Genomic DNA, 25,728 nt, shown 5'->3' on the forward strand with positions numbered 1-25,728 from the left:
CCAAAGCTGATTATTTTCCATCTAAAGTATTTAGTCCTCGATCACAACAATCTGCCAATGGTTATATTTCTGATTTATTTAGAGCAGCATGTCATATATATTTTTTTTTATAACTTTCTTCCTCACTAATACAGAAATAAGTGAATCCTGCGTAAATGTATAGCTTTAACTCTGACTGCGACAAAGCACTGATGCTGGAGACTTCCATTAATACTCCAGATCATTTTTATTAGTTAAATCACAGTAGCCTTTAATTACGTGGCCTATCCGCCATACAAGTCTCTGTGGATAAACTGTCGCTATAGAAACAATTATAAAGCACACTGATATAAACCTGTGATTTAACTTACAGCGAACACTTCTGTCAGAGCTGCTGTTGAATTAACACCTGATACACAGATCACAACATTATGACCACCGGCGTAATATTGTGCTGGTCCCACTTGCTGCCAAAACAGCCCTGACCTGTCGAGGCATGGACTCCACTAGATCCCTGAAGGTGTGATGTGGTATCTGGCACCAAGCAAATCCTTTTAAGTCCTGTAAGTTGACTTAAAGGACACTTTTGATAGATACTGACCACTGCAAACCGGGAACACCCCACAAGAGCTGCAGTTTTGGAGATGCTCTGATCCAGTCGTCTAGCCATCACAATTTGGCCCTTTGTCAAACTCGCTCAAATCCTTACACTTGTCCATTTTTCCTGCTTCTATCACATCAACTTTGAGGACAGAATGTTCACTTGCTGCCTAATATATCCCACCCACTAACAGGTGCCATGATGAGGAGATCATCAGTCTTATTCACTTCACCTCTCACTGCTCATAACGTTATGCCTGAAAAAAATGAAACAAACTTTAAAATGAAGCACAAAGACCTTTACATTTCATGTTTATTTCCAAGTTCATCTCAAAAGGTACACTGTCTTTTACTTTGAACATTTAAAATGTGCTGGTCTAAACTTCTAAAAGCTGCTTAGGACAAAAACTGTTTGATGGAAAAAAAAACCTGTATAACAATAATATTAATAATAACAATAATAAAAAATCGTAAAACAGCTACACAGTAAAAGGCATTTAACATCACAAATAAAGAAAAACAAAACTGGTAAGTGAAGAAATGTACAAAAAGTCTGCAGGACAAAGGACAGAAGCGAGAGTGTGTGTGTGTGTGTATGTGTGTGTGAGACAGAGAGAGAGAGTACTGGTAAGCTGCCTAATCAAACATGTCGTCGTCGTCATCATCAGACTCTGCGAAGTATACGATCTCCTTCTTGGCTCGGCCTGGCCGGTCCCGGGCTGCGTCCAAGCGGCTGAAACCCTTTCTGTTCACTTCGTCCTCGTCTTCATCGGACGCTGCCTTCTTCGGCTTCTGTACCCAAACACACAGTTGTCTTTCGTTAAACTGTTACATTAATAAGAGACAGTCATGGTGAGCACTTCAGCGATGAATTACTTTGTCGTTTTTATTCCGAGTTTTTCTGTAAAGCTGCTTTGAGTTAATGTTCATTGTTAAACTCGCTATGCAAATAAAATTGGATTAAATTTAATAAATCAAGTCCAGTTTTATGATAAAGACTAAATTACTGGACCCCTGCTGGTGGAGCTGTTATTGCAGGATGCTCCCAGCAAAATAATCGCTATGTTGATATAATGCTCCATTCTAGCCATTTTTTTGGGTCAAAACAGAAAAAAATGACCATCCTGGGACAATTAATGCAGTATAAGCGAATTAAATTCCAATAATTCAATCCATTTCAATTCTCACTACTAGAGAATGATCTTTCTTTTTTTTAATTAAGATACTCACTCTGCTGCCTGAAACTTTTCCTGTCTTCTTCACAGGGTTAAAATCTTCCTCCGAGTCAGAGTGCTTCCTCTTCCTCCCCCTGCCTTTGCCTGGGCCTTTAAATGATGGGGTAGATGGTGGTTTTTTAGCTGCCGTGTCTGAGTCAGAGTCCCACACAGAAGTGTCGGGTTTCTTGGGTTTGGCTGGAGGTTTCCGTGGCTTAGGCGCAGCTTCGGTAGGCTTCTTAGCTGTAATGAAAAGAAACAAATACAAAATGGATGAATAAAAGTTGATGCAACCTGTGCCATAACACACACCGAACACAAACTAGTGCTCTTCATATACACACTATATAGCCAAAGGTTTTGAGACACCCCTTCAAATCATTGAATTCAGGGGTTGGGCTTGGACCCTTAGTTCCAGTGAAAGGAACTCTTAATGCTTCAGAATACCAAGACATGTTGGACAATTTCATGCTCCCAACTTTGTGGGAACAGTTTGGGGATGACCGCTTCCTGTTCCAACATGACCAGTGCACAAAGCAAGGTCCATAAAGACATGGATGAGAGAGTTTGGTGTGGAGGAATTTCACAGAGTCCTGACCTCAACCAGATAGAACACCTTTGGGATGAATTAGAGTGGAGACTGTGAGTCAGACCTTCTCCTCCAACATCTCACAAATGTGTTTTGTGTTTTTCAGGAGTGACAAATACAGCATGTAGAATACATTCAAAACATAATATCCAGGTCTGAAAGGCCACAGAATAAACCGACCACCTTTACACAGCCTGGGAAACGTAAAATGTTGCCTTTGTACTCATCATCATCATCATCAAAAAACACCACCTCACAAATGTTTCTAGAGGACTGGTCAAAAATTCCCATGAACACACTCCTGAACCAAGTGGAAAGTCTTCCTAGAAGAGCTGAAGCTGTTATAGCTGCAAACGGCGGGACAACTCCATATTACATATTACAAAGTTGGAGCATTAAGAGTTCCTTTCACTGGAACTAAGGGTCTGAGCCCAACCCCTGAACAACATCAACGATTTGGAGGGGTGTCCCAAAACTTTTGGCAACATAGTGTATAACGCTTTTTAATATATATATATATATATATATATATATATATATATATATATATATATATATATATATATATTGTCATTGAACACTTGGACACCTGCTTATTCATGTGACTGTCCAGTCAGCCAATCATATGGCAGCAGCACAATGCTTACATTCATATAGCATGAGTTAATGTTCACAGCTTATGTTAAGGCAAAACGATGTGGTTTTAACAGACTGGAAAAATAAGTTTCCCATTATCATCCGACTAACTGTGATGACCCTGTGTCCAGTGTAGTCTCGGACGCCTGTTCTTAGCTGCCTGACATGTAATCCTATCAGCCTCATGCTTTTTTACAAATGGCTATTCTCCTCTGACCTCTCTCTCCCCAACAACTGCACAACTGCCACTTGCTGGATGTTTTTGTTTTCTATGTAAACTCTAGAGACTCTTGTGCGTAAAGAAAAATCCCAGAAGATTTGTGAAACACACACACCAGCCCATCTGGCACCAGCAACCGTGCCATGTGCAGGTTGTACAGGTGTTCCTAATAAACCATGAGCGTATAGTAAACATGTTTCTGTTATATAAAATGTGCCAACTGTCTCGGGTAAAGTGTGTAAACAGAACAGCAGCAGTTATAATTTTACCTTTCTTAGCAGGAGACGGTTTGTCAAACGCTGAGCTGCTGGAGTAGGATGAGAACACAGCGCCCCTGTCATCATCGCTGTCAGACTTCACTTCTGTAACACACAGTAAGTACAGTGGAATGGTATTTATATGCTGATGTGAAGCCGCTCCGGTTGAAAAGTGCATGAAAACCATTTTGGATTGAAACACACACACGCACCACTGTCACTGCTCTTCTCAGAGTAGGTATGTTTGGATGAAGGGAATATGCTCTCTTGCTCCTTCTTCTTCTTGGTCTCTGCGGCAGACCTACAAACACAAAATAAATTTAGACAAAGTGTCCACACTCTCCCTATAAAATTACAAAGTAAAAATGTTTTCCGGAAAACGTTCTTGAAAAGGGACCAGGATCACAAGACATTTGAGGAACAGAAAATGAGTGGAAAATGCACATACGATGTGATTGCTGGTTTAGGGGGTAATATGTCATCGTCATCATCTTCATCTTCATTATTGTTACTCTGTGCAGTGCTGAAGCTTTCCTTGTAGGAGTGGACCGGTGAAGCCGGTGGCTCGTTATCTTGATCTTCGTCCGCGTCGTCCGCTCCCTCCTCCTCCTCCTCCTCAGAGAAGTCAAAGGTGTACTTGGCTTTTGCAGCTGTGAGACAAAACGGTACCATTATAAATCTAAAAGCAGGAAACACTTCAATAATTATATAACAACAGAATATTTTTTAATTTATTTATAAATGCATTTATATATATATATATATAATGCATGAAATATTAAAAGTATTTCACAACCAACCAAACAAATGTACAATAGTTAATACAAGCAAGAAAAAAGAGAGTAAAAATATTACTTAAAATAAGTAAGCAAGAATTAATGCAATTTAAATACCGTAAAAATGAGCAAAAAATTATTACAAATAAAAATAATTTTATACATTTATTACAAATGTGTGTGTGTGTGTGTGTGAGCATGCTCAAAAACCAAACACTGCTTTAAAAATGATCAGCTCCCTTGCAGTGAACATTCTGTCTCCTTTTGTTCTCCGGGTCCGTGAACCTCTTTACATTTTAATATTTGTGCATGTGGACTTTCCTCTTCAATCCAGATCAGACGGATATATTTAAATCCTAAATCAGACTGGTAGCCAGTGGAGAGTTGTGTGGGAAGGAGACATAGCTCTCTAGTTGCACTTAGCTTGCATCATACTGCTTTAAGCCTCCAAAGGGAAAAAAAAAGAGCTGTATAGCACAGCAAACGGGGGAAAAGATGAACACACACCTGAAGCTCTCCTGGACGTCGTGTCTCGGGGAATAACAAGCTGTTCGCTGTCATCCAGATCGCTGTGAGACTTTTCATCATCATCTGACCAGGGGTTCCTCTTCTTCGCTTTCTTGGCAGTGCCCTTCGCTGCGCCTGGACTCTTCCTCTGTCTTGGAATACCTGATTGGAAAGCATGACATTTAGGATAGGTATCTATAAAATATTATACTGTATCATTAACTGCTGTAACAATCTTTACCAGGTTCCTTCTTCTCCCTTTTAACACGTGGAGCTTTGGGTTTGGCTCCAGGGTTAGGCAGGCCAGATGGTGAGATCATTGAATTGTCTCCTCCTGCACCGTTCGTGTCCATCATACCGTCGTCATCAAATTCCACCTTCAATGACATTTCCGCATCGCCCTGGAAGAAGACGGAGGACACTAAGGCATTAAATATACATATAAAAATGGCTGGATAAACATCATGCACTCAGATAAACAACAAATGCAAAGCAACACACACAGCAACTGATTTCTTAAAAGCCATTTCTCCAGTAAAATATTCTGCTTTAAAGCACAAATTGAATTTATAGTTTAAAAAAATAATATTAATAATATTATTAATAATATATACAGCAGTACCAACATTTCATATAAATATAAACTAGGCCAGTCAAACTTATTTTTTTAATTAAACTTATTTTTTTAAAAATTATTAATTTATATTTATAATTTATATTATTACTTTTTTAATTATTTTTATTTTTATATATTTTATTATTTAATATCTTGTACCAAATAAATCAGAGAATGCCATTTCACTAATAAAAGTATAAGATACGTACAATAACATGAACATACAATCAAGTATATTTTCTTTTTTTTATACCTACAAAAATGTTTTCTTATATTTATTTACTCAGAATTTTGGTACACAGAATATGCAAGATAAAAGTGTGCATTTGATCAGTGCATTATCTTTAAAATACCTATCTAAAGCATTCCCTAAATGTTGTGGATGTTATTTAGAGTGTGTTATAACTACACACTCTTGCTCTCTCTCTCTCTCTCTCTCTCTTTTTGTCTCACCTTCTTCTTCTTGGTCATCTTCCTGGAGGCGTCAGCTTTCATGGCGAGCGTGATCTGGGGCTCTACTCGTCGGCCGAATGGAGATGGCAGTGTCTCTTCCAGCTGGATCTTCTTCACTTTGGGCTTGCCCACCTTGCCTTTGACCAGTTTCACTGCCTTCCCTATGCTGTTGCTCTCTCGCTCTTGTTCCTCCACCCGCTGGCACATGGAAAAATACAGGGGGTTTGTCTCATTAACCACAGAGACGTAAACATACACACGTATATGTAGCTTGCCCACCAGAAAACAACAGACTGATCAGTGACTCACTTTGTAAATAAACAGTCTGATACAGGCATGAAATTGTTTCACTTTACTTATTAACATGTGCTAAAGTCTATCCAGCTGACAATATATTTAATAAAAGCATTTTGAATATTAATGAGCTCATAATTTCATCCTTGCACAGAATTCATAGTTGCAGTAGCACAATGTTTTATGTATGGCCAAAAACAATGAGAGAATTTCAGTGAGTACTTTTTGATTTGATTTAATGGACACTAAAACATGTTTATAATGTTTTGTGTTGTGTTAACGCTCACATCCAGCTCTTCAATAAACACAGCCAGGTCTTCTCTCCATAGATCCTCTGAAGATTTTCTCCCCAGCTCATTTAGTTCAGCTTTCTGAAATGTCACAATACATAAAAATCACTTTATATATATATATATATATATATATGTGTGTGTGTGTATATTATGAACACCTGCCCTAATATTGTGTTGGTTCCACTTTTGCTGCCAAAACAGCCCTGACCTGTCAAGGCATGGACTCCATTAGATCTCTGAAGGTGTGCTGTGGTATCTGGCACCAAGATGTTAGCAGCAGATCCTTTAAGTCCTGTAAGTTGAGAGGTGGGGACTCCATGGCCTCCATGGGCCCCACCTCGCAATCTACAGGACTTAGAGGATACTTTTGATAGATACTGACCACTGCAGACCGGGAACACCCCACAAGAGCTGCAGTTTTGGAGATGCTCTGATCCAGTGGTCTAGCCATCACAATTTGGTCCTTCGTCAAACTCGCTCAAATCCTTACACTTGCCCATTTTTCCAGCATCAACTTTGGGGACAAAATGTTCACTTGCTGCCTAATATATCCCACCCACTAACAGGTGCCATGACGAGGAGATCATCAGTTCACCTGATCGGTGTATATATAACATAGGGAGCCTGAATATAAAGTGAAACAATACCTAACTAAAAACAACTAATAATTGACATTGCATGGGCAGGTCTGTCTTCTTACTGTTAGTGAACAATTTCGGGGGACAGAATTGTAGGGCATCCCTAATAAATAGTTAAACAAGTGCTAACTATATAACTGCCTGTATATTAGTTAAGTTAAATACACATTAATAGATTTTATTTCACATTAATGAAACCCATTTGTTTTAAGAGAAAGGGAAGGTGCAGCATTTATCAGGTGGAAAAATCACACTGACCAAAAGATCGAGAAAGTGTCCGGCGATACAAAATACCTAAAGATTGCATATTATGTTTGAACTAAACTAAACTGGACAAACTATTTTAAACCTATTTATCTGGGCTGTTGTATTTTGTGTTGCGGTGTACCTTCACGTCTCTCTGTTTCAGAAGCTCGTCCACCTTCTCCTTGGTCAGGCACCACAGAGGCATGTTAAGGATGTAGTTAAAATTAGGACCTGACGAGGAGCCGGAGTCCACTGAGCTGTCACTTATGTTGCCGTCATTATCCTCATCCTCCAGAGCCTGGAATGAACAAATCCGATCCAGTGAACGTGTGGGTGGTCGTAACAGAATGTTTTACCAACGCATCAAAATCTGGACATAGTTTATATTATATGAGGTTATCTACAGGTCGTTTAATGTACAGTAAAATGTTTCCAGCACAGTTACTGACATGTGAATAAAATCCCAGAGATACTCTTGTAATAATTACACTCCTCCACTTCATGATGCAAAACTAATCCCATACAAATAGAGCTTTAGCAAAAACAGTCATGACAGCCTCTGCTGGAACCGAGTGATGATTATTTATAATTATTCTACCTTTAAACAAGTGGTGTCAATGTTTTTGCCTGGATATGTAGTGTTTCATTTCCAAAAAGCTATTCACTTACAGCAGTGAAATGACTAGGTAAAACTATCTAGTACAAAAAAAGACAGAATTTAAGTACTTGAAATTGTCAGTTGTGTATTTCCTAATGGAGCTTTCCGTCAGGTAATTAAATAAGGAGAAGGTTACATGAGCTGTTAGCTGGCACAAGCTGAGCAGCTAAAATTTTAAGTTAGTAATAAAATGCACGTGAGAAATGTCTTAATTTCCATATGTGACAGCTATGTCGAGCTATCTAAGGTTAATAAAACAATTCCGAAGTGATCTCTAATCTGTGTACCTTCTCTTGAGCTTTGGTCCAAGCTGCCACTGGGTCAGACTCGTACCCTCTCTGCACCAGCATCCGGATCAGTTCTCTCTTAGGCTTGTTCTCTGGAATACAGTTAAAACTTTGTATGAGGATATTGTAATACTTTATATTGATTGATTGAGAGAAAACGTTTGCATGACAAATAGGGAAAAACGGCGAGTATTGTCCTGAGCTCAGATAAAGATGTGTAATAATTCTATTCATCTCATTCTCCATCAGAAGCAGTAAAACCATGGAGATTTATGGCTGGAGGTTGAACCAATTTATACACAGAAATAAGCCTATCAGTGATCAAACCCACTGTAAATGTTGAGCCAGTGCGATAACTTGAGGATACTCAAACAGGATGTTCACGCCAAGCCTCGTTTCAAAAGCTGCTCCTTAAACATAAAACACTATAAAGCTTCTTCAATCCCAACACAACACTATCCACTCCCTCATCACGTTAAAGCTCTGAAATGCTATCAAAATCAACCATTCTACATAATGGAAGCAAAACCGATCTGTAAAAAGACTTTATATTATAAAGGAACCTCACCGATTGAAATCTTCCCTTCAATCTTCTCAAGCACAAACCGTGCTTGATTGGAGAGTTTCGCTGACTCGGCACCCAGACTGCCAGCCAGCCAGTCCTTCCGCAGTTTGTAATAATGCAAGCGCAGCTCGAAGAACTCCTTCAGTATATCATTCACAGATTCGTACCGCTTCAAACAGCCCATGTGATCAAACAGCACCTATATAAAGAGAACCCACGGAGAGACAGAAAGGGCAGATACATTCTTGACTCTTTTCAGACGAAACAAAGACGGACCGATACAAAGATTCTGTAGTATCCTGATAGTTATAAATTCTTTGTGTCACCATTGAGTTGCAGGTGAGAGAAGACTGCAGCTTGAAGACTTTGTGGAGGCCTGCAGCCTCAGCCTGGGCCAGCTTCTCCTCTGTCATGCGCACCACAAATTTCACGGTGGTGTCTGTGTGGTACTCCTTATAGTCAGAGATGAGAGCTGGGGTTTTTTCTGTGCCCTGCAGCATGGGCTCCAACACTGACTCCTTGTATGCCTGCATGAAAGATGAGGACAATCAGGAAAATTATTCCATGACAACATTAGCATTTATTAATATTTGTGTGGTCTTCTTCATTCTTTCTAAATCCTTTATTTCTAATAATGTAAAGAATAACTAAAAAAATAAACCATGGTTGTTTACTGTTGTAGGAAACTGAACTTTGGGGTGAACTTTGCTAGAACAGTTGAGCATACCTGAGTCCATGTGCGTATCGGAAGCTCTGTGATCTCAATGGTGTTCTTGTCAAGGACGGAGATCTCCCCGCTGACCACATACTGGTTCTGTCCCAGCTCATGGATCACTCCCTTGAAGTTCTTATAGCTGGGAAGCTGCACAAAGACACAGAAAGGGACCATGTAATCTCAGTACATCTAACACAAATCACCAGTACAAATTAATAAAGCAGGCTAAAGCTTACTGCCTTTACAGCCATTTCTGATGTAGAGTGAATATGTCTATCTGTGGCATGAAGCTTTTACCATAGGCAAAGGATCTTGGTGGTCAAGCATGCGGTTAATGTTGTTGACGATCTCTCGTGGGTCGTAGTTGGGGATCTTGCAGGCCCAGCCGGTCCCGATACCCTCTGCTCCATTAACCAGCACCATGGGGATTATAGGAATGTACCACTCTGGCTCCACCTTCTGGTTGTCATCATAAAGGAACTTCAGCAGGTTGGAGTCCACGGGTGGGAACAGCAGCTTGGCCAGTGGACTGTTAGACAGTGAGGGAGGACAGCAAGAGTGTAATTAAATAACTAGAGCATGGGATGTCAACCTTTTTTTTAACAGTGACTCCATTTTAAGAGACCCAATTTCACAGAATCCAGCAGGAGTTATAGGCATACTACTTTGAAAAACCTGTATGAATGTGCACAGTCCAGAAAATGTGCTTATGTCTATTTATTTGAGACTAATGAGAGAGGAGGCGTAGAAGGCTAGGAAAGGTCTGGCTTAGAGCTTCTTTATATAAAGGTTGATGCTCTAGAACCATCCCCTTACACAGTAAAGAACTTTAACACACACGTTCTCTCTGCAGACTGACAAACCTGAGCATGGTGAAAATGTAACGAGGGCTAGCTGCGTCTTTGCCTCCATTGATGCGGGTACCAAACTGACCCAGGGGCTGCAGAATGTTGATGTTGTTGCTGCCGACAAAGTTCTGAGCCAAGTTCACGATGGTCATCATTAGAGCTTGCTGTTGATGACAAAACCAAATTTTTTTAATGTTTTTAAAGTGCTCTTTGGTGATGCTTATGAGACAAGTCTACATCCAAGTCATCACCTACACCCTTTGGTCACTGCCCATTCTAACATAAGAAGTGACCCAAACACTTGCTGTTTACCAAACAACCAATGCATTCATTGATAAAGCACTTTTTTTTACACTGATCTGGATAAAACGCTGTAAATCTAAATGCAAACAGGAGCAGTAGTACTTCAGATTCTAGTTAATTTTCCCACCAATTTTAGAGGGGACAAGATTCTAATGTGATTTTAATGTGAACAGAATTTTAATGTGAACACACAGACCAGTCTGGTTTTAGGCCAGAGAAATCATTTTTACTGTGGTACAATTTTTAAGAAAGTTAATGTAAATGTTTGTTCATGTTTAGTGCAAAATCTAAATGCACAATGGTGCCTTTGACAGTAGTAAATAAAACAAACACAAAGTGAGCAGGAACTTAAACTTTATATTGGATTGGAGGCCCATGGAGAAATAAATAAAAACCTTACAAGACACACACACACACACACCTCGCCGTGATGGTAAGCAGACATCTCTGCTACTGAGCCAGCCAGCTGAGCCACTTTCACCTCCCTCTTATCGTTCCTCTTCAGGCAAGTAAACAAGACCTTCCTCTGGCCTGGCTTTAGACCTGCAAGCAAAACAACACACACACACAACCTCAGACATTCACCTTAAGCCTTTAAACAACCGGTTAGGTAACGTTGTTTGGGCTCATGTCAATGCTCTCTTTACTTTGTAGGTTGTTGAATAGAAAAATCACCAAGACAAGTATTTTAGACGCCACAAAAGACACACACACACACACACACACTCAAACTGTGTAACTGTCATGTGTAACATTACGCATGGGACGCACCGTCGACGAGGGATGGAATGGATCTCTCGTTGTCGGAGTTGGAGAAGAGAATCAGCTCTTTGTTGATGAAGTCGTTGTAGGACAAGTGCCGAGCTGCGGTGCCATACAGGTATTGCTGCAACACACAAAATGGCTGCCTTTGTTAGAGAGGAGATACTATGCCTAAGCTTTTTACATCTCAATCCCCACTGCCTGAATCTTTCTTTGAAACATATGTGAAGGAAAGGTGAACGTGAAAGGTCTCACCTCAGGCAGACCATGCATCCTCCTCTGCCTCCTGTCCTCCATGAAATTAGTGAGCCACTCTTTTCTGTCATCTGTCTTCTTCTTGCTGAAAGCCTTTAGAGAGAGGACAAACAGGCAGAGCAAAAAGATTAATATACAGTGCTCTGATTACATCCTGATTTAGACCAGTCTGATACATGTACTATTGTACTACATGTACATCCATCCATTCCTAAGATCAAGGCCAATTTTGGTCTCTTAGACTCCTGGCCACGGATGGCTGTGGATCAGGATTTGAGCTTGCCGTCAAAGTAATTGCACTGTGTCGCTTCCCACCATTAAAACCTACCAAAGTAATGGCAGCATCATCCTCTGTGCCCCCGTACTTGAACATAATCCGATGTCTGTCCATGTCAGCGAAGTATTCCTTTGCCTCTTTGCTTGTGCTGGTACCCAAACCTACAGCATCACATCATTACATAACATTGTTAATTAATCAGCGGGATCAATCTATATGTTTTATTAAATGAAATGAAAACAAACCTTTGTAGTACTTTATATGCCATGTTTTGTAATTCTCTGTTTGCTTCTTCCACTCGTCAAACTCTGGAATGCTGTAGAAGGACACTTCCTGTTTGTTCTTAGTGGCCTGTACGCAAAGCGATCAATATTAAAGCTGAATTTGAATCAAACATTCTCGTATTATATACAGACAGCGGCGGTTCGTACTTTGACGATCGGGGTGATGAACTCTTCCAGAAACGTGTGCTTCAGAAGGGAGGGCCAGTTATGGTGGAAGAAGTTGATGAGAAGGCCCTTGATGTGCGAGCCGTCTTGATCCTAATCGCAAAAACAGCAGCAAACATTTCACCCGTTATCATCTGCACAGAGGTGGAACACGTTATAAGACGTTTAAGACATAACATACCTGATCAGTCATTATCATGATTTTGCCATAGCGTAGACTTTTCAGCGACTCTGCGTCGTCATAACTCTTCTTATACTGCAGACCGACGATCTTTATGATGTTGTTGATTTCTGCATTCTCCATGATCTTCGAACAGAAGAAACAACACAATTAAGCTGAACATGCATCTATATTCTATTTAGATTTGGATTATATCAGCTGTGCAGTGATATAATTCATAATCGTGCTCTTTTTGAACTTTCATTCTCACTGTCTGTCTGCTGCTGTGGAACTTCTCACATTTATACCATAAAGTTCTCTACTACCCTCTTCTTCTTCTTCTTCTTTCGGCTTATCCCTTCAGGGGTGGCCTTCTGCATCCTCAACACTTCTGCATCCTCAACACTTGCACCCACTAGCTTCATATCCTCATTTATTACATCCATATACCTCCTCTTTGGCCTTCCTCTTTTCCTCCTGCCTGGCAGCTCCATGTCCAACATTCTCCTACCAATATACTCGCTCTCCCTCCTCTGGACATGTCCAAACCATCTTAATCTGTCCTCCCTAACTTTGTCCCCCAAACGTCCGACATGAGCCGTCCCTCTGATGTACTCGTTCCTAATCCTGTCCACTCCCAAAGAGAACCTCAACATCTTCAGCTCTGCTACCTCCAGCTCTTGTCTCTTCCTCAGTGACACTGCCTCTAAACCATACAGCATGGCCGGTCTCACCACTGTCTTGTACACCTTCCCCTTGATTCTGGCTGAAATTTCTCTTCTACCTAATACTCATATAACACACTTATTCCTGTGCGTCTTTACTCTAACTACACCTGTATACTGTAATCATTTATCTTTATTATGAATATCTAATCTCAGTATACGACGTCAGTATTGCTTTCTTTTTGAGACCTAGTTTTCTTCCTCATCTAAATCTACATCTTCATATTGCTGTTTTGTCTAAATAGTGCTCTGTGAATGAAGTCCTTTTACTTAACCACTATGGTGTCTGCGCTCACCTGTTTGTGTGTGGCCTCCCGCACATTCAGGATCTTGCCTCTGAGTGGAAACACTCCGTATCGATCTCGTCCGATAACGCCCAGCCCGGAGACGGCCAGCGATTTGGCCGAGTCTCCCTCAGTAAGAATCAGAGTGCATTCGGACGAGTGTTTCCCACCTGAGAATAAGTAAGAGTCAGCTATAGTGAACACATCAGCAGGAAAGGAAGCACGAGGACAAACCAGACTTACAGAAGAGAATACAGCAAATACTAAACTGGTAAAGAGTCCACAGACAAACAGATCATTTGAGGTGAGCTCTTCCATTTGTATTAGGATTCATTCACGATACATTCAAGTGGTCCGAACTCACCAGCATCATTAGCATCATCCAGTTTAGGGATGCCTTTGATCTTGCTGTGCTTGACCGAAGAGCACTTTTTATTCAGCTGTATCTGAGCCTTGAACTTCACCCAGTTCAGAATACTCTCCACGATGCCACAGTTAGTAGCCTGAAGAGCAAGAAAAATCCAGTTACTGACAGACACTACACTACAGCGTATTTAAAAGACACATGACACACAGCTAATTATCAAGCTCTGTCAGGTGTCTAACAGGAGGAAGATCGAAAATAACTCTGAGACGCAGAACCACTGGGCTGAATGTTATCTAAAGCCCAAATTCACTGATCTGATCTCATCAAACAACCTCGTTATAAAAATGTGCCTTACCGCTCTTATGAATTTTTCAGAGAGAGGACATTTCGAGCCAAAGCTTTTGGTCTGAAGAGTCATGTTCTCTTTAGTCTGAGAGTCAAAAGTTGGGTTCTCGATCAGAGCGTTCACAAACACCCAGATGTGGTTCTTGACCTGTAATAAATTCGTTCATCATCATCATCATCATCATCATGTTGTTTACGATCAACTTCACGCTAATATATAACGTCCAAACCTGGAATGGTTTCACTGACACTCCTGCTTTATTCTTCTTCTTCACCACTTCAATGAGTTTTGCCACGATTTGGTCCACGACATAATCGATGTGTCTGCCACCCTGTGAGAAGAGTCATTAGAAATTACGTCCTGGCTCACAGGCCTAACGTGAAGGGGCATGTGATCCAACAAAATAAGTCACATGACGACGTTTGATAATTCTGGGATCATATGTATCATGATATTTATGTTGTCTAACAAATTGGGTTTGATGATACCTTAATTTGTTCATAAACTGAAAAGGAAAACTGAAAAAATGGAAGAACAAACAAGAAGAACTTTGTAATAATAAACTATTAGAAAAACTTCCTGATCACAATATCCATGATATCTCAGAAAATCTACGTTTATTGTGAAATATCACAATATCGTTATTATCTGGTCGTATTGCTCGGCACCTGCTACCTTTGTAGTGGCGATGCTGTTGACGAAGCTGATCTGCTGGAAGCCTTTCTCGCTCATGGTGAGACACACCTCCCAGCGCTCGTTCACGGACTCGTTTACTACTTTCAGTGCCACGCCAGTCTCGTCCAGCTTATCCTTCACATACAGGTCCACGTAGCTGCGGAAGCCGTTCACCTGCAGCGTCAAAGGTGAGCAGAGAGCGTGTGGTGTGTGAAATCCAGTTTACAGAGATCGTACAGATCGTTTACAGAGACACACGGTGCGGTGCGAATCTGTTCGAGATAAATCCATATTTGGGAATAAAATAAATACAAAAGTATGGGATAAATACACTGGGATGGAAATGAATAAACTGGGGAAATAATCAGCGATGTAGTGGAGGTGATGGAGGCACTGGTGCAAAGCAGTGTTACTGTTATTTACATTTACATTACCCTTATCTAAAGCGACTTATAATTTTTTTATTTTATTTTTTATACAACTTAGCAAATGAGCGTTAAGGGCCTTGCTCAAGGGCCTAGCAGTGGTAGCTTGGTGGACGTGGGATCACAACTAAGCTTTTTTTTTTTTTAACTAATTGTACATCCGCCTCGAACTTTATCGTTCTTAGGCAAAACTTATGTCAGTGATTATAATATTTTGTTAATTGTGGAATAATACATTTGACATGAAATGTCCACAAAACAGGTTTGTGATATACATCTATTATAACTCTCATGAGAAAAACTGACTGAAAAGCTTGTGCAAATACTGGAGACTACTTCCATAAATATAGGGAAAGCTTCACCATATAAATGACTAAATGATTTCATTTTTAAATAAATAAATAACGCATTTAAATATATATATACATATATATACCATCTGTTAAATAACACATTTTCTCAACAGTGCTGTTCATTCAATAACGCTAAAAATACATCCAGCTCCGTTACTTACAACTACGATTTAAACACATCTGGATGTGTGTTTTTTAATTGTTAGGATTTTGTGCTCTACCGCCCTGAGATGTTTGTTTGAGGAAAAAGAACAGTGTGTTTAACTGTTTAACTGTAAGGCTGTTTTCACCCAGCAGCTGCTTAAAGGAAGAAATGTTCAAGCCACAGCCTCCAGCTGCAGCTGGTTCAGTTGTGCTCCTTATCCAAACATGCGATTCGACAATTAGGGGCTCTTCTTCTTTGAAGTTATAACATTAAATCCAATGAGCTGAAGGTGTACATTCGGATCGGATGTACCCGGAGGCTGAGAAAGCTTAGCGCTGGAGGTGCGTGTTCATGTTCTCACGTGTCCGGGCAGCTATGATAAATGGTGCACGCTGATAACGCGGTGATAATTCTAAGCAGAATACAGGATTTGGACGCCCGAGATTACAGACTATAAGTCTGATAACTGGGTATAATCTCAGCCAGAGTAGACGGCTTTTTAAGGATTATTAAGTGAGGTACTGATGCTGTGCTGATCTTTGATCTTACTACAAGGTCATGAATACGTGTAATAGTATGATTTGCCTTTCATGCAGCAGTATGTTCTGACTTACAGGCAGCTTCTTGCTGTTGAGGATGACTTTAACGCCCTTGCATGAACCGGCTATGTCGTAGGCCCTGCGGGTCAGTAGAGCCACGATATCCCTGTCCAGTTTGTCCATCTTGAATTTGGCGAGATCAGGCTGGAATGTGACACAGGTGAAATCGTCCCCGTCGAAGTTCTTGATTTTTGCATCGCTGGTTTTCGTCATGTTGTTCTGCCATGTCTTTAAGGCACAGAAAACAGAACATCAGCAGTGACATGCACACAAAAAACTCTACAGAAACTCTACAGCACTACACAGAAAACTATATCTAAAGAAATACACCCGTGAGAAAACATATGAGCATGTATACTGTCTGCGTGCTCGTCCTAACAGAGAGTCGGACTCTATTGTCCTCGTACGACTCCAAACATCTGGATGGACAAGATAAGTAACGCACACTGCTTATCTAGTGTACGGTACACACACACAGTGTTGAAATAACAGCACATCCCCAAAGTTAATTCCAAAAGGTGTCATGTCTGGTATTAAAATACAACCAAGAACCTGTATGCGTGAAAAGCTGAACGTCGTTCCACCACCGTGAACGTGATTTGTGCTTCACAGGAACATCACACAGGAAGTCACAAAACCCTTCATACTTCATGTATCCATACATGAAACTCAAGTGGAATAGCAGTTCTTGGTACCTGTTTGAAGCTGAGTTTGTACTCTTTGCAGGCAGTTTCCACTGTGAACTTGGTACTGAATATGTTACAGAGCTTAGCACCGTAGCCGTTCCTTCCACCTGCACAACAAAGATAAGACACTTCAGTTGAAGGACGGAGGAGAATCTGGATTGCAAGACGACAGGTACAAGGCTAAACAAACGAGGCGATACTGAATACTGATTACTGTGCGCTACACAATTCATCGCACTGTGATCACTATTTATTACGTAATAATCAGAGTGTTATTGGTGGAATTGTCATCTGATTAGATACTGTTGGATTAGATCGTGGTTGGTACTGATTTGTGCATATTTTATAGCAACACTGCATTCTCCATTCTGTGTGTTGATTAACAGCAGTTGTGGCTGAAAAGCTGATCACAGGTTTATATTTTAATGCGCGCGTTCTAATATTAACAATCCATTTAGTATATACACCGATCAGGCATAACATTATGACCAGTGACAGGTGCCGTGAATAAGACTGATGATCTCCTCATCATGGCAGCTGTGGTTATACAGGATATGCCACTAAAGATTTATATATTTAGAGGAATATAGGCTTATACTTTACAATAAATAATAGCTCTTTAGGAATACATATTTAAAATAATCATGAATGCAATTAAATAGAAAAATGCCCAATCTAATCTGGATAATTGTTTTAGCTCTACTCTGTATGGCAAGCAGAGCACTAACACAGGAGCACGCTTTGCCTTTCATATATTATTTGGTAGCTCGTTGTTTTTAACGTAGCACTTTTAGCTCTTGCAGTATTTACCTGTGACTTTTTTCTCATCGTCATCGTAATTGCTGGAGGTCAGAAGGTGTCCGAAGATCAGGGCAGGGACGTACATCTTCTCCTCTTTGTGCTCCACCACGGGGATTCCTTGCCCATTGTTCCATATGGTGATGATGTTAGACTCCCTAACAGACAATAAATAAGAAGAGAAGAGAGCTGGAGTAGGATCTTTCGGCTGAAAAGATAACAGGCAGCACTTTCTAAAGCGCAGATAAAAAACCTGAGGATAGTAAGAGTAAATGAGGTGATGTGTGTGTGTGTGTGTGTGTGAGAGAGAGAGAGAGAGAGAGAGAGAGGACACAGTCGGTTGACGCGTGCTGAAGGTGAAGTGAATGTGAAATTCATTAGTCTGCATGCCATCAGCTTCTTCCCCGTCTCCCTCCAGCACATTCCTCCTTCAAATCACCCTCTCCCATGCAGCTCAGATAATAAATTGCTCAGTTAAACGTCTTGAATAACTTACATTTTCATTAACATGCTCCCCGTCTATTATTTATTTGCGCCATCATCGCCTTCTCCTCTACTCTTCCTACCTGTTTCATTTAGGCTAAAGAAGCATCCGATGAAAAATGGCGGCAATAGTTACAACGGGGGAAAAGGTACGAGCAGAATCCTTCATACTATAGGAGCGTTTTTCTCTCTGGTGTTGGCTTCATTTATAGGTTTTGATGTCAAAAAGAATTCATTCATTTACACCCAGCGTAGGAAACAGCTGAAACGTAACGTCCTGTGTTTAGACATGCTTATTAACTTCAGAGTATTCCGTCGAGCCGTTCGCAAATGTACGCTCATATTTATCGGGCATTCACTTTTCTTAAAGTAGACCGTCAATCCACCACCGAGATTTCAGTTCACACTGGGAGTTGATCCTGAAACGAGGCCATGTCTACATTAATATGTTTACATTTAAAAACACATAATTTCTATCCGTTTAGGGTTTCCGTCCACACTGTGACGGCGATTTTAGTCAACGGAAACGTATCTTTCAAGAGACGCTCTCCAAATTGGATAAATCACGTCGAAATGTGGAGGAAAACGGAGGCTTTGGAAAACGATGCCGCATCGTTTCAGTGTGGATGACCAAACGACTAAAAACGATAACGTGGATGCTTAGCGCTTTTAGACGAGAACGCCGTTTTCAAATTTATCCAGATTAGTGTGGACGTAGCATGATTCCTGACGGCGAAAAAACGCGAGTCACACCTGAACGCCTTTACTGGTAAAGTCAGGAATTATTGTGTGAGCTGGAGCTGAACTGAAACCGGACGATGTCATTCTAAAGAATACGCCACTCATTTTATAGTAATTTAGCAATTTACAGTTGGAAGAAACTACACAAGGAAAAATGCAAAGACTTGTGTGTCAATCACTTAATAATTCTTTCATGATCACAACAGATTGTGTAAAATATATCAGCAATATTGTATTTTAATAAGTGATTAGTTTATTTTAATAACTGTAAACAAAAACATTTGGAGTTTATTTAATCCAAATAATCAAGAAATCAATAAAATAATTAAGATTAAAAATTATAGAAATTAAATATTTAATAAATATATATTAATAAATATTTAATATAAATGAAATATTTAGTTCCACCACAAAATGTGTGCGTTTTAATTCAATTTGCAAAAAAAAATAAAATATTTCTTCCACTCTGCTGCGAGCGTAATAAACCAGCAACAAGATAATTCTTCATCATGCATGTAATCTCTCACACTACACCTCACTTCTACACCACAATAACTAACCATTGTTTAAAACCGTATCAGCATGTTAAAAAAGTTTTAATGCGATTTCCTAAAGTGGCTCCACACCGGGAAGGAAATAAAAGCCTCTCAGCAGCAAAGGAAATTGCCTCTGCTCCAAATATAACGAGTCTGCAGGAATCCCACATGATATCATGATATGCTCCATTCTGGGAAAAACAAATAATAATAATAATAATAATAATAATAAGCGCAGGATTACTGGGCATTTTAATAGCTCCCTGCTGCTGAACACTTATGAAGAAGATGCTGAAAGGACCGACGCTCCTTCATACAGCAGTAAAGCACAGCGAGCTGCCGTCTTTATTTATTTAGCGTGAGTGTGTTGGGAGTGTGTGTAAGACAGAGAGAGAGAGAGAGAGAGAGAGAGAGAGAGCAACCCTGTGAGATGATTCATTAAGTGGCAGAATGTTAGCTTGAGTGTAAACAGGCTGAAATTTTTCAGCTTCTCGAGGGAAGTGGAGAAAAGGCACTCACGGATCGATGGTGATTTTGATGCTGTTCATGTTCTTGTCTCGCTGCTTGTTGTCAGCCGCATTAACTGTGAGGAGAAAAGAAAAAATTAGGCTGAATCCGGAACTATGAATAGTCCACTTCATTAAACATAACACCGCATTAGCGCAGTGATGTGGCTAAAGGCGGAGACGACACTGGAAATAATCATCTCTGCAGATTTAGATATTAAACTGGTAATGCAAACCGCAGGAATTTGTTGGTTTAGTAAAGCCTGGCATAGACTTTAACTACATCATATACAAAATATGAATACTGATGAGAACTGAAGGGATATATTAGGCAGCAAGTGAACATTCTGTAGGTTGATGTGTTAGAAACAGGGAAAATGGGCAAGTGTAAGGATTTGAGCGAGTTTGACGGAGGACCAAATTGTGATGGCTAGACCACTGGATCAGAGCATCTCCAAAACTGCAGCTCTTGTGGAGGTGTTCCCGGTCTGCAGTGGTCAGTATTTATCAGAAGTATCCTTTAAGTCCTGTAAGTATCCATGGAGGCCATGGAGTCCCCACCTCTCAACTTACAGGACTTAAAGGATCTGCTGCTAACATCTTGGTGCACACCTTGCACACCATGGACTCTAGTGGAGTCAGACCCGTTCCTCAACGGGTCAGGGCTGTTTTGGCAGCAAAAAGGGGACCAACACAATATTAGGCAGGTGGTCATAACGGTATACCTGATATATATGATATGTATGCTGTGGTACTAAATATAAAATTGATCTGAATTTACTCCAGGATTAATGAAGGAACACAAAGCTGTTCTCTGTTAAATATCAGAAGGAGGAACTACATCATCTTCCCAGAACACAAGTAACCTGAAATCTAAAACATCTTCAACATAAAACTCAGAGTAAGAACTAGTTTGGGGGTGTGATGGTAACTGTCCATAAGTGAAAAGACTTTATTTACAGCTGAACAAAACAAACCTGCTCCCCTATACAGCAGCCTTACTCAGTCCAAGGTAACTGATGTAGCTTGCTGATGTCGCTGATTGATCAGTACTAAATAGATTCACTTAATTAGGTATCAATATCTAAAAAAAACGTCCTTGTCGATCTTAAAACAAATGGTATCGATGCATTGCTACTAAAATCAATTCCACTTCAGATGTGCAGTGCTGAGACGTGGGGAACTGAGAAGAGTCCGGGGCATCGACTTACCGAGAATTTCATCAAAGATTTTATACAGTCCAGGGACGTAAGTGATCTCTCGCAAGTTCATTCCAATCTCGTCATCGAAAACCCACATTTGCTGGAAATAAGAGGTACAGATTGAAATGAGTGAGCGCTAATCTCACCGGGATAGAAAAAAATCTGCCATTAGTTTGTGCTATATTACAGTCAGTACAATCTGTTTAGGGTCACAGTCAGCGTAGTAGCTGTAGAACTGGGCCTCACCTGAGTGACAGGCTCCACTGAGCCGATGTAGGTGTCTGGGCGGAGAAGGATGTGCTCCAGCTGAGTTTTCTTCTGGTACACACGCTCCACAGTCATCGTCTTAGAGCTCTCTTTCCTGGGCAGCTCACTCTTCCCGCCTTCGCCGTTCGCCTCCTGTCTCTTGGTGGCATTGTTCTTGTCAAAGAAGGACTGTTGGTAAGATTAGCACAACATCAGACATGCTTCCACAAGTAGATGACTAAATCCAGACCATGTCTGTATTAAACCAGAGATTTAATAGAGATCAACTAGAGATTAAAAAAACGAGACACACACTCCCCAAGCCCAAGAACATCTCTGGTGTCTCCTGCTAAATGTGTAAAAAAACAAACAGCTGCTTGAAAATATCTTCTCCCTTGAAATAGATCACAGACAATTTATTCTGTGGTCATTCAGGCACTGTGTGAGCAGTGCTAAAGATCCAGAAACACAATGTTGAAACCTTTTTTTTTTTTTTACATAAAGCAAATTCTATGACTTGCTTATCCAGTGGGATTAAATCCAGATGTTCCTTTATTTATTTAATTCCTTCTGGTCAGGGTCATGATGAATCCACAGCCTATCCTGGCCACTCTGGGAGTGAGGCGAGAATACACCCTGAATGGGGATGAGAATTAATCACATTTACACTCATTCACACCTACTGCCATGTTTATGGGAGGAAATCCAAGAACCTGGAGGAAACAAAAGCAGACACGGGATCGAAACCGAGCTCTGGCTCAAACCAGAAACCTGGAGCTGCTGCTGATTGATCTAAATTCCAAATATAGGTCCATCAAGTATAATGATTATAAGCTACAGTCATGTCTGAGTTATTATACACTACATGGTCAGAAGTAGGGGATTCCTGAACATCAAGCCAAAATGTGGTTCATTCCCCAAACTGTTGCCAAAATGCTATCAGCAAATCATCTAGAATGTCTTTATATGCAAAAGCATTACAGTTTCCCCTCCCAATTTCCCTTGATTGAGGTACAAAGCTGTTCCAGCATGATGATGCCCCTGTGCACAAATCAAACTTCATGGTGTGTTAAGGATGGAGTGGAAGAACCTGAGTGTCCTGCTCACAGCCCTGACCTTAAGTCAACTGGAAGACCTTCTCACCCAACATCAGTGCCTGATCTCACTAATGCTCTTGTAGCTGAATGAACACAAATCCCCGCAACCATACTCCAACGTCTAGTGGAAAAGCCTTCCCAGAAAAGTGGACCTTATTATAAATGGGAAAATGTCTGGAAAGTGATGTTCAACGAGCACATACAAGAGTGATAGTAAGGTGTCCACATCCTTTTGACTGTATAGTGTATCTCTGATTCCTGCAATATAATATAAGCACTGATAGTCCCTTCTGCATACTCTCCTGAAAAAAAATTATAAGCTGTACAAATATAATAAACCAAAGTACAAGTTGACATCCAAAACCAACATGCTTTCAGTAACCAGCCCTGTTTTTGCTGCAAGTAGCCATGTATTTTAAATTCATGATCTGAGTTACTGCTAAGTCAACATCATGCCTTCACTGCCTAATATATGAGTAAACTGGACCAGAAAATCAATCCAGCATTTTTATAAAGTATGGAGTCTGATCAATGAGTCCTTAAACACGTACAATTTCACTCCGTATCCAGTGTTGTTGTTGTTGATCTTTCGGCTGCTCCCTACATGTGTGAGGGGGTCACCAACTGGTCCGCACAACAACCTGGCACAGGTTTAACCCCGGATGCCCTTCCTGACGCAACCCTCCCATTTTTATCCGGGCTTGGGAACAGCACTGCATCCAGTGGCTGGGGTTTGGGAATTGAACCCGAGCCTTCCACATGGGCCTTCACTTAACTTAACAAAAACTTACAGAATAACACACAGCTTCAGTTTTAATCAGTGTGGAAATAGTAAAATGGTGGAACATCGGGTATCGTAGATCTGCCGCCTCACAGCTTCAGGACGCCCGGTTCGATCCGTACAGAGTTCTGCAAGTTCTTACCGAGTCCTCGTATATAAAACACATAGGCTACACTAAACTAACCCTGAGTGTAAATTCATGGCCTCCTGCAATGCATCCAGAATATATTCCCGCCTCACACTCACAGGAGAAGCTCTGGATCCACCGTATCCATAGACCAGGATAAAGCTCTTAATGAATAAACGTGTTATTACTGAACAATAAAAACACAGTGTAATAATTGCCATGATTAGATTCCTATAGCGCAAATGTTGTGGTCACGCGGGTCACAGGTCATCTTTACACCTGGGTTTTGTTTACTGACGTCATCAATCACTCGCGAGAAGAAGTTTTAATGTGCAGAGATGATCTCTGGTGGTTTGATTAAATCGTGAACAATAAAAAAAAAACAAAATCTACACAGAAATACGATACATATTTGTCCTCAATTTTTTTTTTTTTTTGTCATGCACGAACCCTAGTTTAATTATTATTATTATTTTTGTTGTTGAGTCCATAAGTTTTTTCCACCACTGGTGTTTATTTATTATTTTCCAGTCACTTACTGACCATCTCTAGCGACATCCTGACATGTTTATGCTCACGGAAATAATTTTACTCTAAAACATTAAGCCTTGAATGTGAAGAAGTGTGAAGGAAAAAGTCAAGTCTCAGTCAATCGGCGAAACAATAGGGGTCTCGAGCGCTGCTAGCTTTGTTAGCATCCGAGCACAAACATCAATAACAAAACACGGGTTTAAAAAAAATATATATATCCAGGGTTATAATAGGACACTAAATTCGCACCGTCCTGTTTATTCACCCGCTTTCCAGCCACTCGACTTCTGAACATTTCTAGACATCGATAATTGCATACGTTACACGCTAGCTAGAGGCTAAGCTAAAGTTACCTCAGTGCGCTCGCGCGCGCAGTAAGACATAATATCATTGCTCCATATTACACACACAACACTACGTTTATAACGTATTAATTAACACCGTAAATGTTTTTCACTCACCACTCCGTTCAGTCCTCCGCTTCCTGAAGCACTGTTAGACATTTTTCTCCTTTCTATTGTGTCTTTCCAAGGTGTTAAAAAACGAGCAGTGTTTAGAAAAAAATAAAATAATAATAATAATAATAATAAAAAAATGTCCTTCAGTGCAGTTATGGTGTTAAATTGCCTTCCATGTGAGCCGTGAAGTAAGGTGAGAGGTGTGTGCTGTAATGAATTACATAGACGCTGAGAGGATTTTAGCCCGGAGAAGTGAGAGCACTTCGGCTATTGTTAAAATCGACCCGCGGTACAGCACCAGGCCCGAGCGCCTCTCACTACACAACACACACACACTTATACACACACACACACTTTCCTTCCTGCTGCCGGCGAGAAAACACTCTCTCTCTCTCTCTCTCTCTCTCACTCTCTACAAAACACACACGCGCGCGCGCGCACACACACCTCACACTTTACATTACATTCTAATAAGGGTTAAAAAAGGAGCGCTTTGTATTCCCCCCTCCAGTGCAGCGCCGGATCAGCTGAACATTTCCTGGATTTTCATTCAGAAACAATAACACTGGCGCTGCGTCCCTCCGTCCGGCTTCAGCGTCGGTGCGGAGACGAGCCCCGAAAAGGCTCAGGCGACCAATAGGGAGAAGAGCAAACCCCAGCCGACCAATAGGATGCCGAGAAAGCGGGGCGCTCTTCCAATAGGAAGAGAATCCGAGCAGCCGGCGAGCAGATAAATCAACAGACACAAGCACTAACATGCGTACAGATACAACCACACTTACACACACACAGAGGGGGAATAGAGACACATAGAGAGAGAGAGAGAGAGAGACACACACACACAGACAGGCAGGGACACGGGCAGACAGACAGATAAGAGACACACATAGACAAAGAGACATGCACAGACAAATAGAAAGACACAGACAAAAAGAGAGAGACAGAAAAAGAGACACAGATAGAGACACAGACTTATAAAAAGACACACAGATAGAGAGGCACACACAGATAGAGAGACAC

At 40.7% G+C, this 25,728-nt stretch overlaps 1 protein-coding gene across 1 annotated transcript; it reads right to left on the minus strand.

The window, feature by feature from the left end:
* Nucleotides 1–18: 18 nt before the first annotated feature.
* On the minus strand, nucleotides 19–25,308 carry top2b (DNA topoisomerase II beta). The gene is made up of 35 exons (XM_058404550.1): nucleotides 24,712–25,308; nucleotides 21,715–21,903; nucleotides 21,478–21,568; nucleotides 20,280–20,343; nucleotides 18,013–18,158; nucleotides 17,212–17,309; nucleotides 16,532–16,744; nucleotides 14,995–15,168; nucleotides 14,549–14,650; nucleotides 14,329–14,466; nucleotides 13,971–14,109; nucleotides 13,619–13,776; nucleotides 12,619–12,744; nucleotides 12,420–12,530; nucleotides 12,234–12,339; nucleotides 12,040–12,149; nucleotides 11,712–11,804; nucleotides 11,466–11,580; nucleotides 11,116–11,237; nucleotides 10,407–10,555; nucleotides 9,841–10,072; nucleotides 9,556–9,690; nucleotides 9,155–9,355; nucleotides 8,832–9,027; nucleotides 8,264–8,355; nucleotides 7,461–7,616; nucleotides 6,429–6,512; nucleotides 5,848–6,045; nucleotides 5,020–5,179; nucleotides 4,779–4,940; nucleotides 3,944–4,145; nucleotides 3,708–3,796; nucleotides 3,508–3,600; nucleotides 1,810–2,036; nucleotides 19–1,371 (listed from the first exon to the last, which is right to left on the minus strand). The coding sequence occupies exons 1-35, from the start codon at nucleotides 24,751–24,753 to the stop codon at nucleotides 1,216–1,218; spliced, it is 4,869 nt and encodes a 1,622-aa protein (XP_058260533.1). The 5' UTR covers nucleotides 24,754–25,308; the 3' UTR covers nucleotides 19–1,215.
* Between the last annotated feature and the right edge of the window lie 420 nt (nucleotides 25,309–25,728).

This window comes from Hemibagrus wyckioides, linkage group LG12 (genome assembly GCF_019097595.1).
Source record: "Hemibagrus wyckioides isolate EC202008001 linkage group LG12, SWU_Hwy_1.0, whole genome shotgun sequence".
In the NCBI taxonomy this organism is placed as follows: Eukaryota; Metazoa; Chordata; class Actinopteri; order Siluriformes; family Bagridae; genus Hemibagrus; species Hemibagrus wyckioides.

Bases quoted from the DNA above. Each gene is read 5' to 3' on its own strand.
- top2b (XM_058404550.1), bottom strand. From the start codon at position 24,753: ATGTCTAACAGTGCTTCAGGAAGCGGAGGACTGAACGGAGTG. The intron at 12,745-13,618 runs GTGAGCGCAGAC...TTCTGTTCGAAG, and splicing joins GGGAGGCCACACACAAACAG to ATCATGGAGAATGCAGAAAT. The intron at 3,601-3,707 runs GTGCGTGTGTGT...TGTGTGTTACAG, and splicing joins TGAGAAGAGCAGTGACAGTG to AAGTGAAGTCTGACAGCGAT.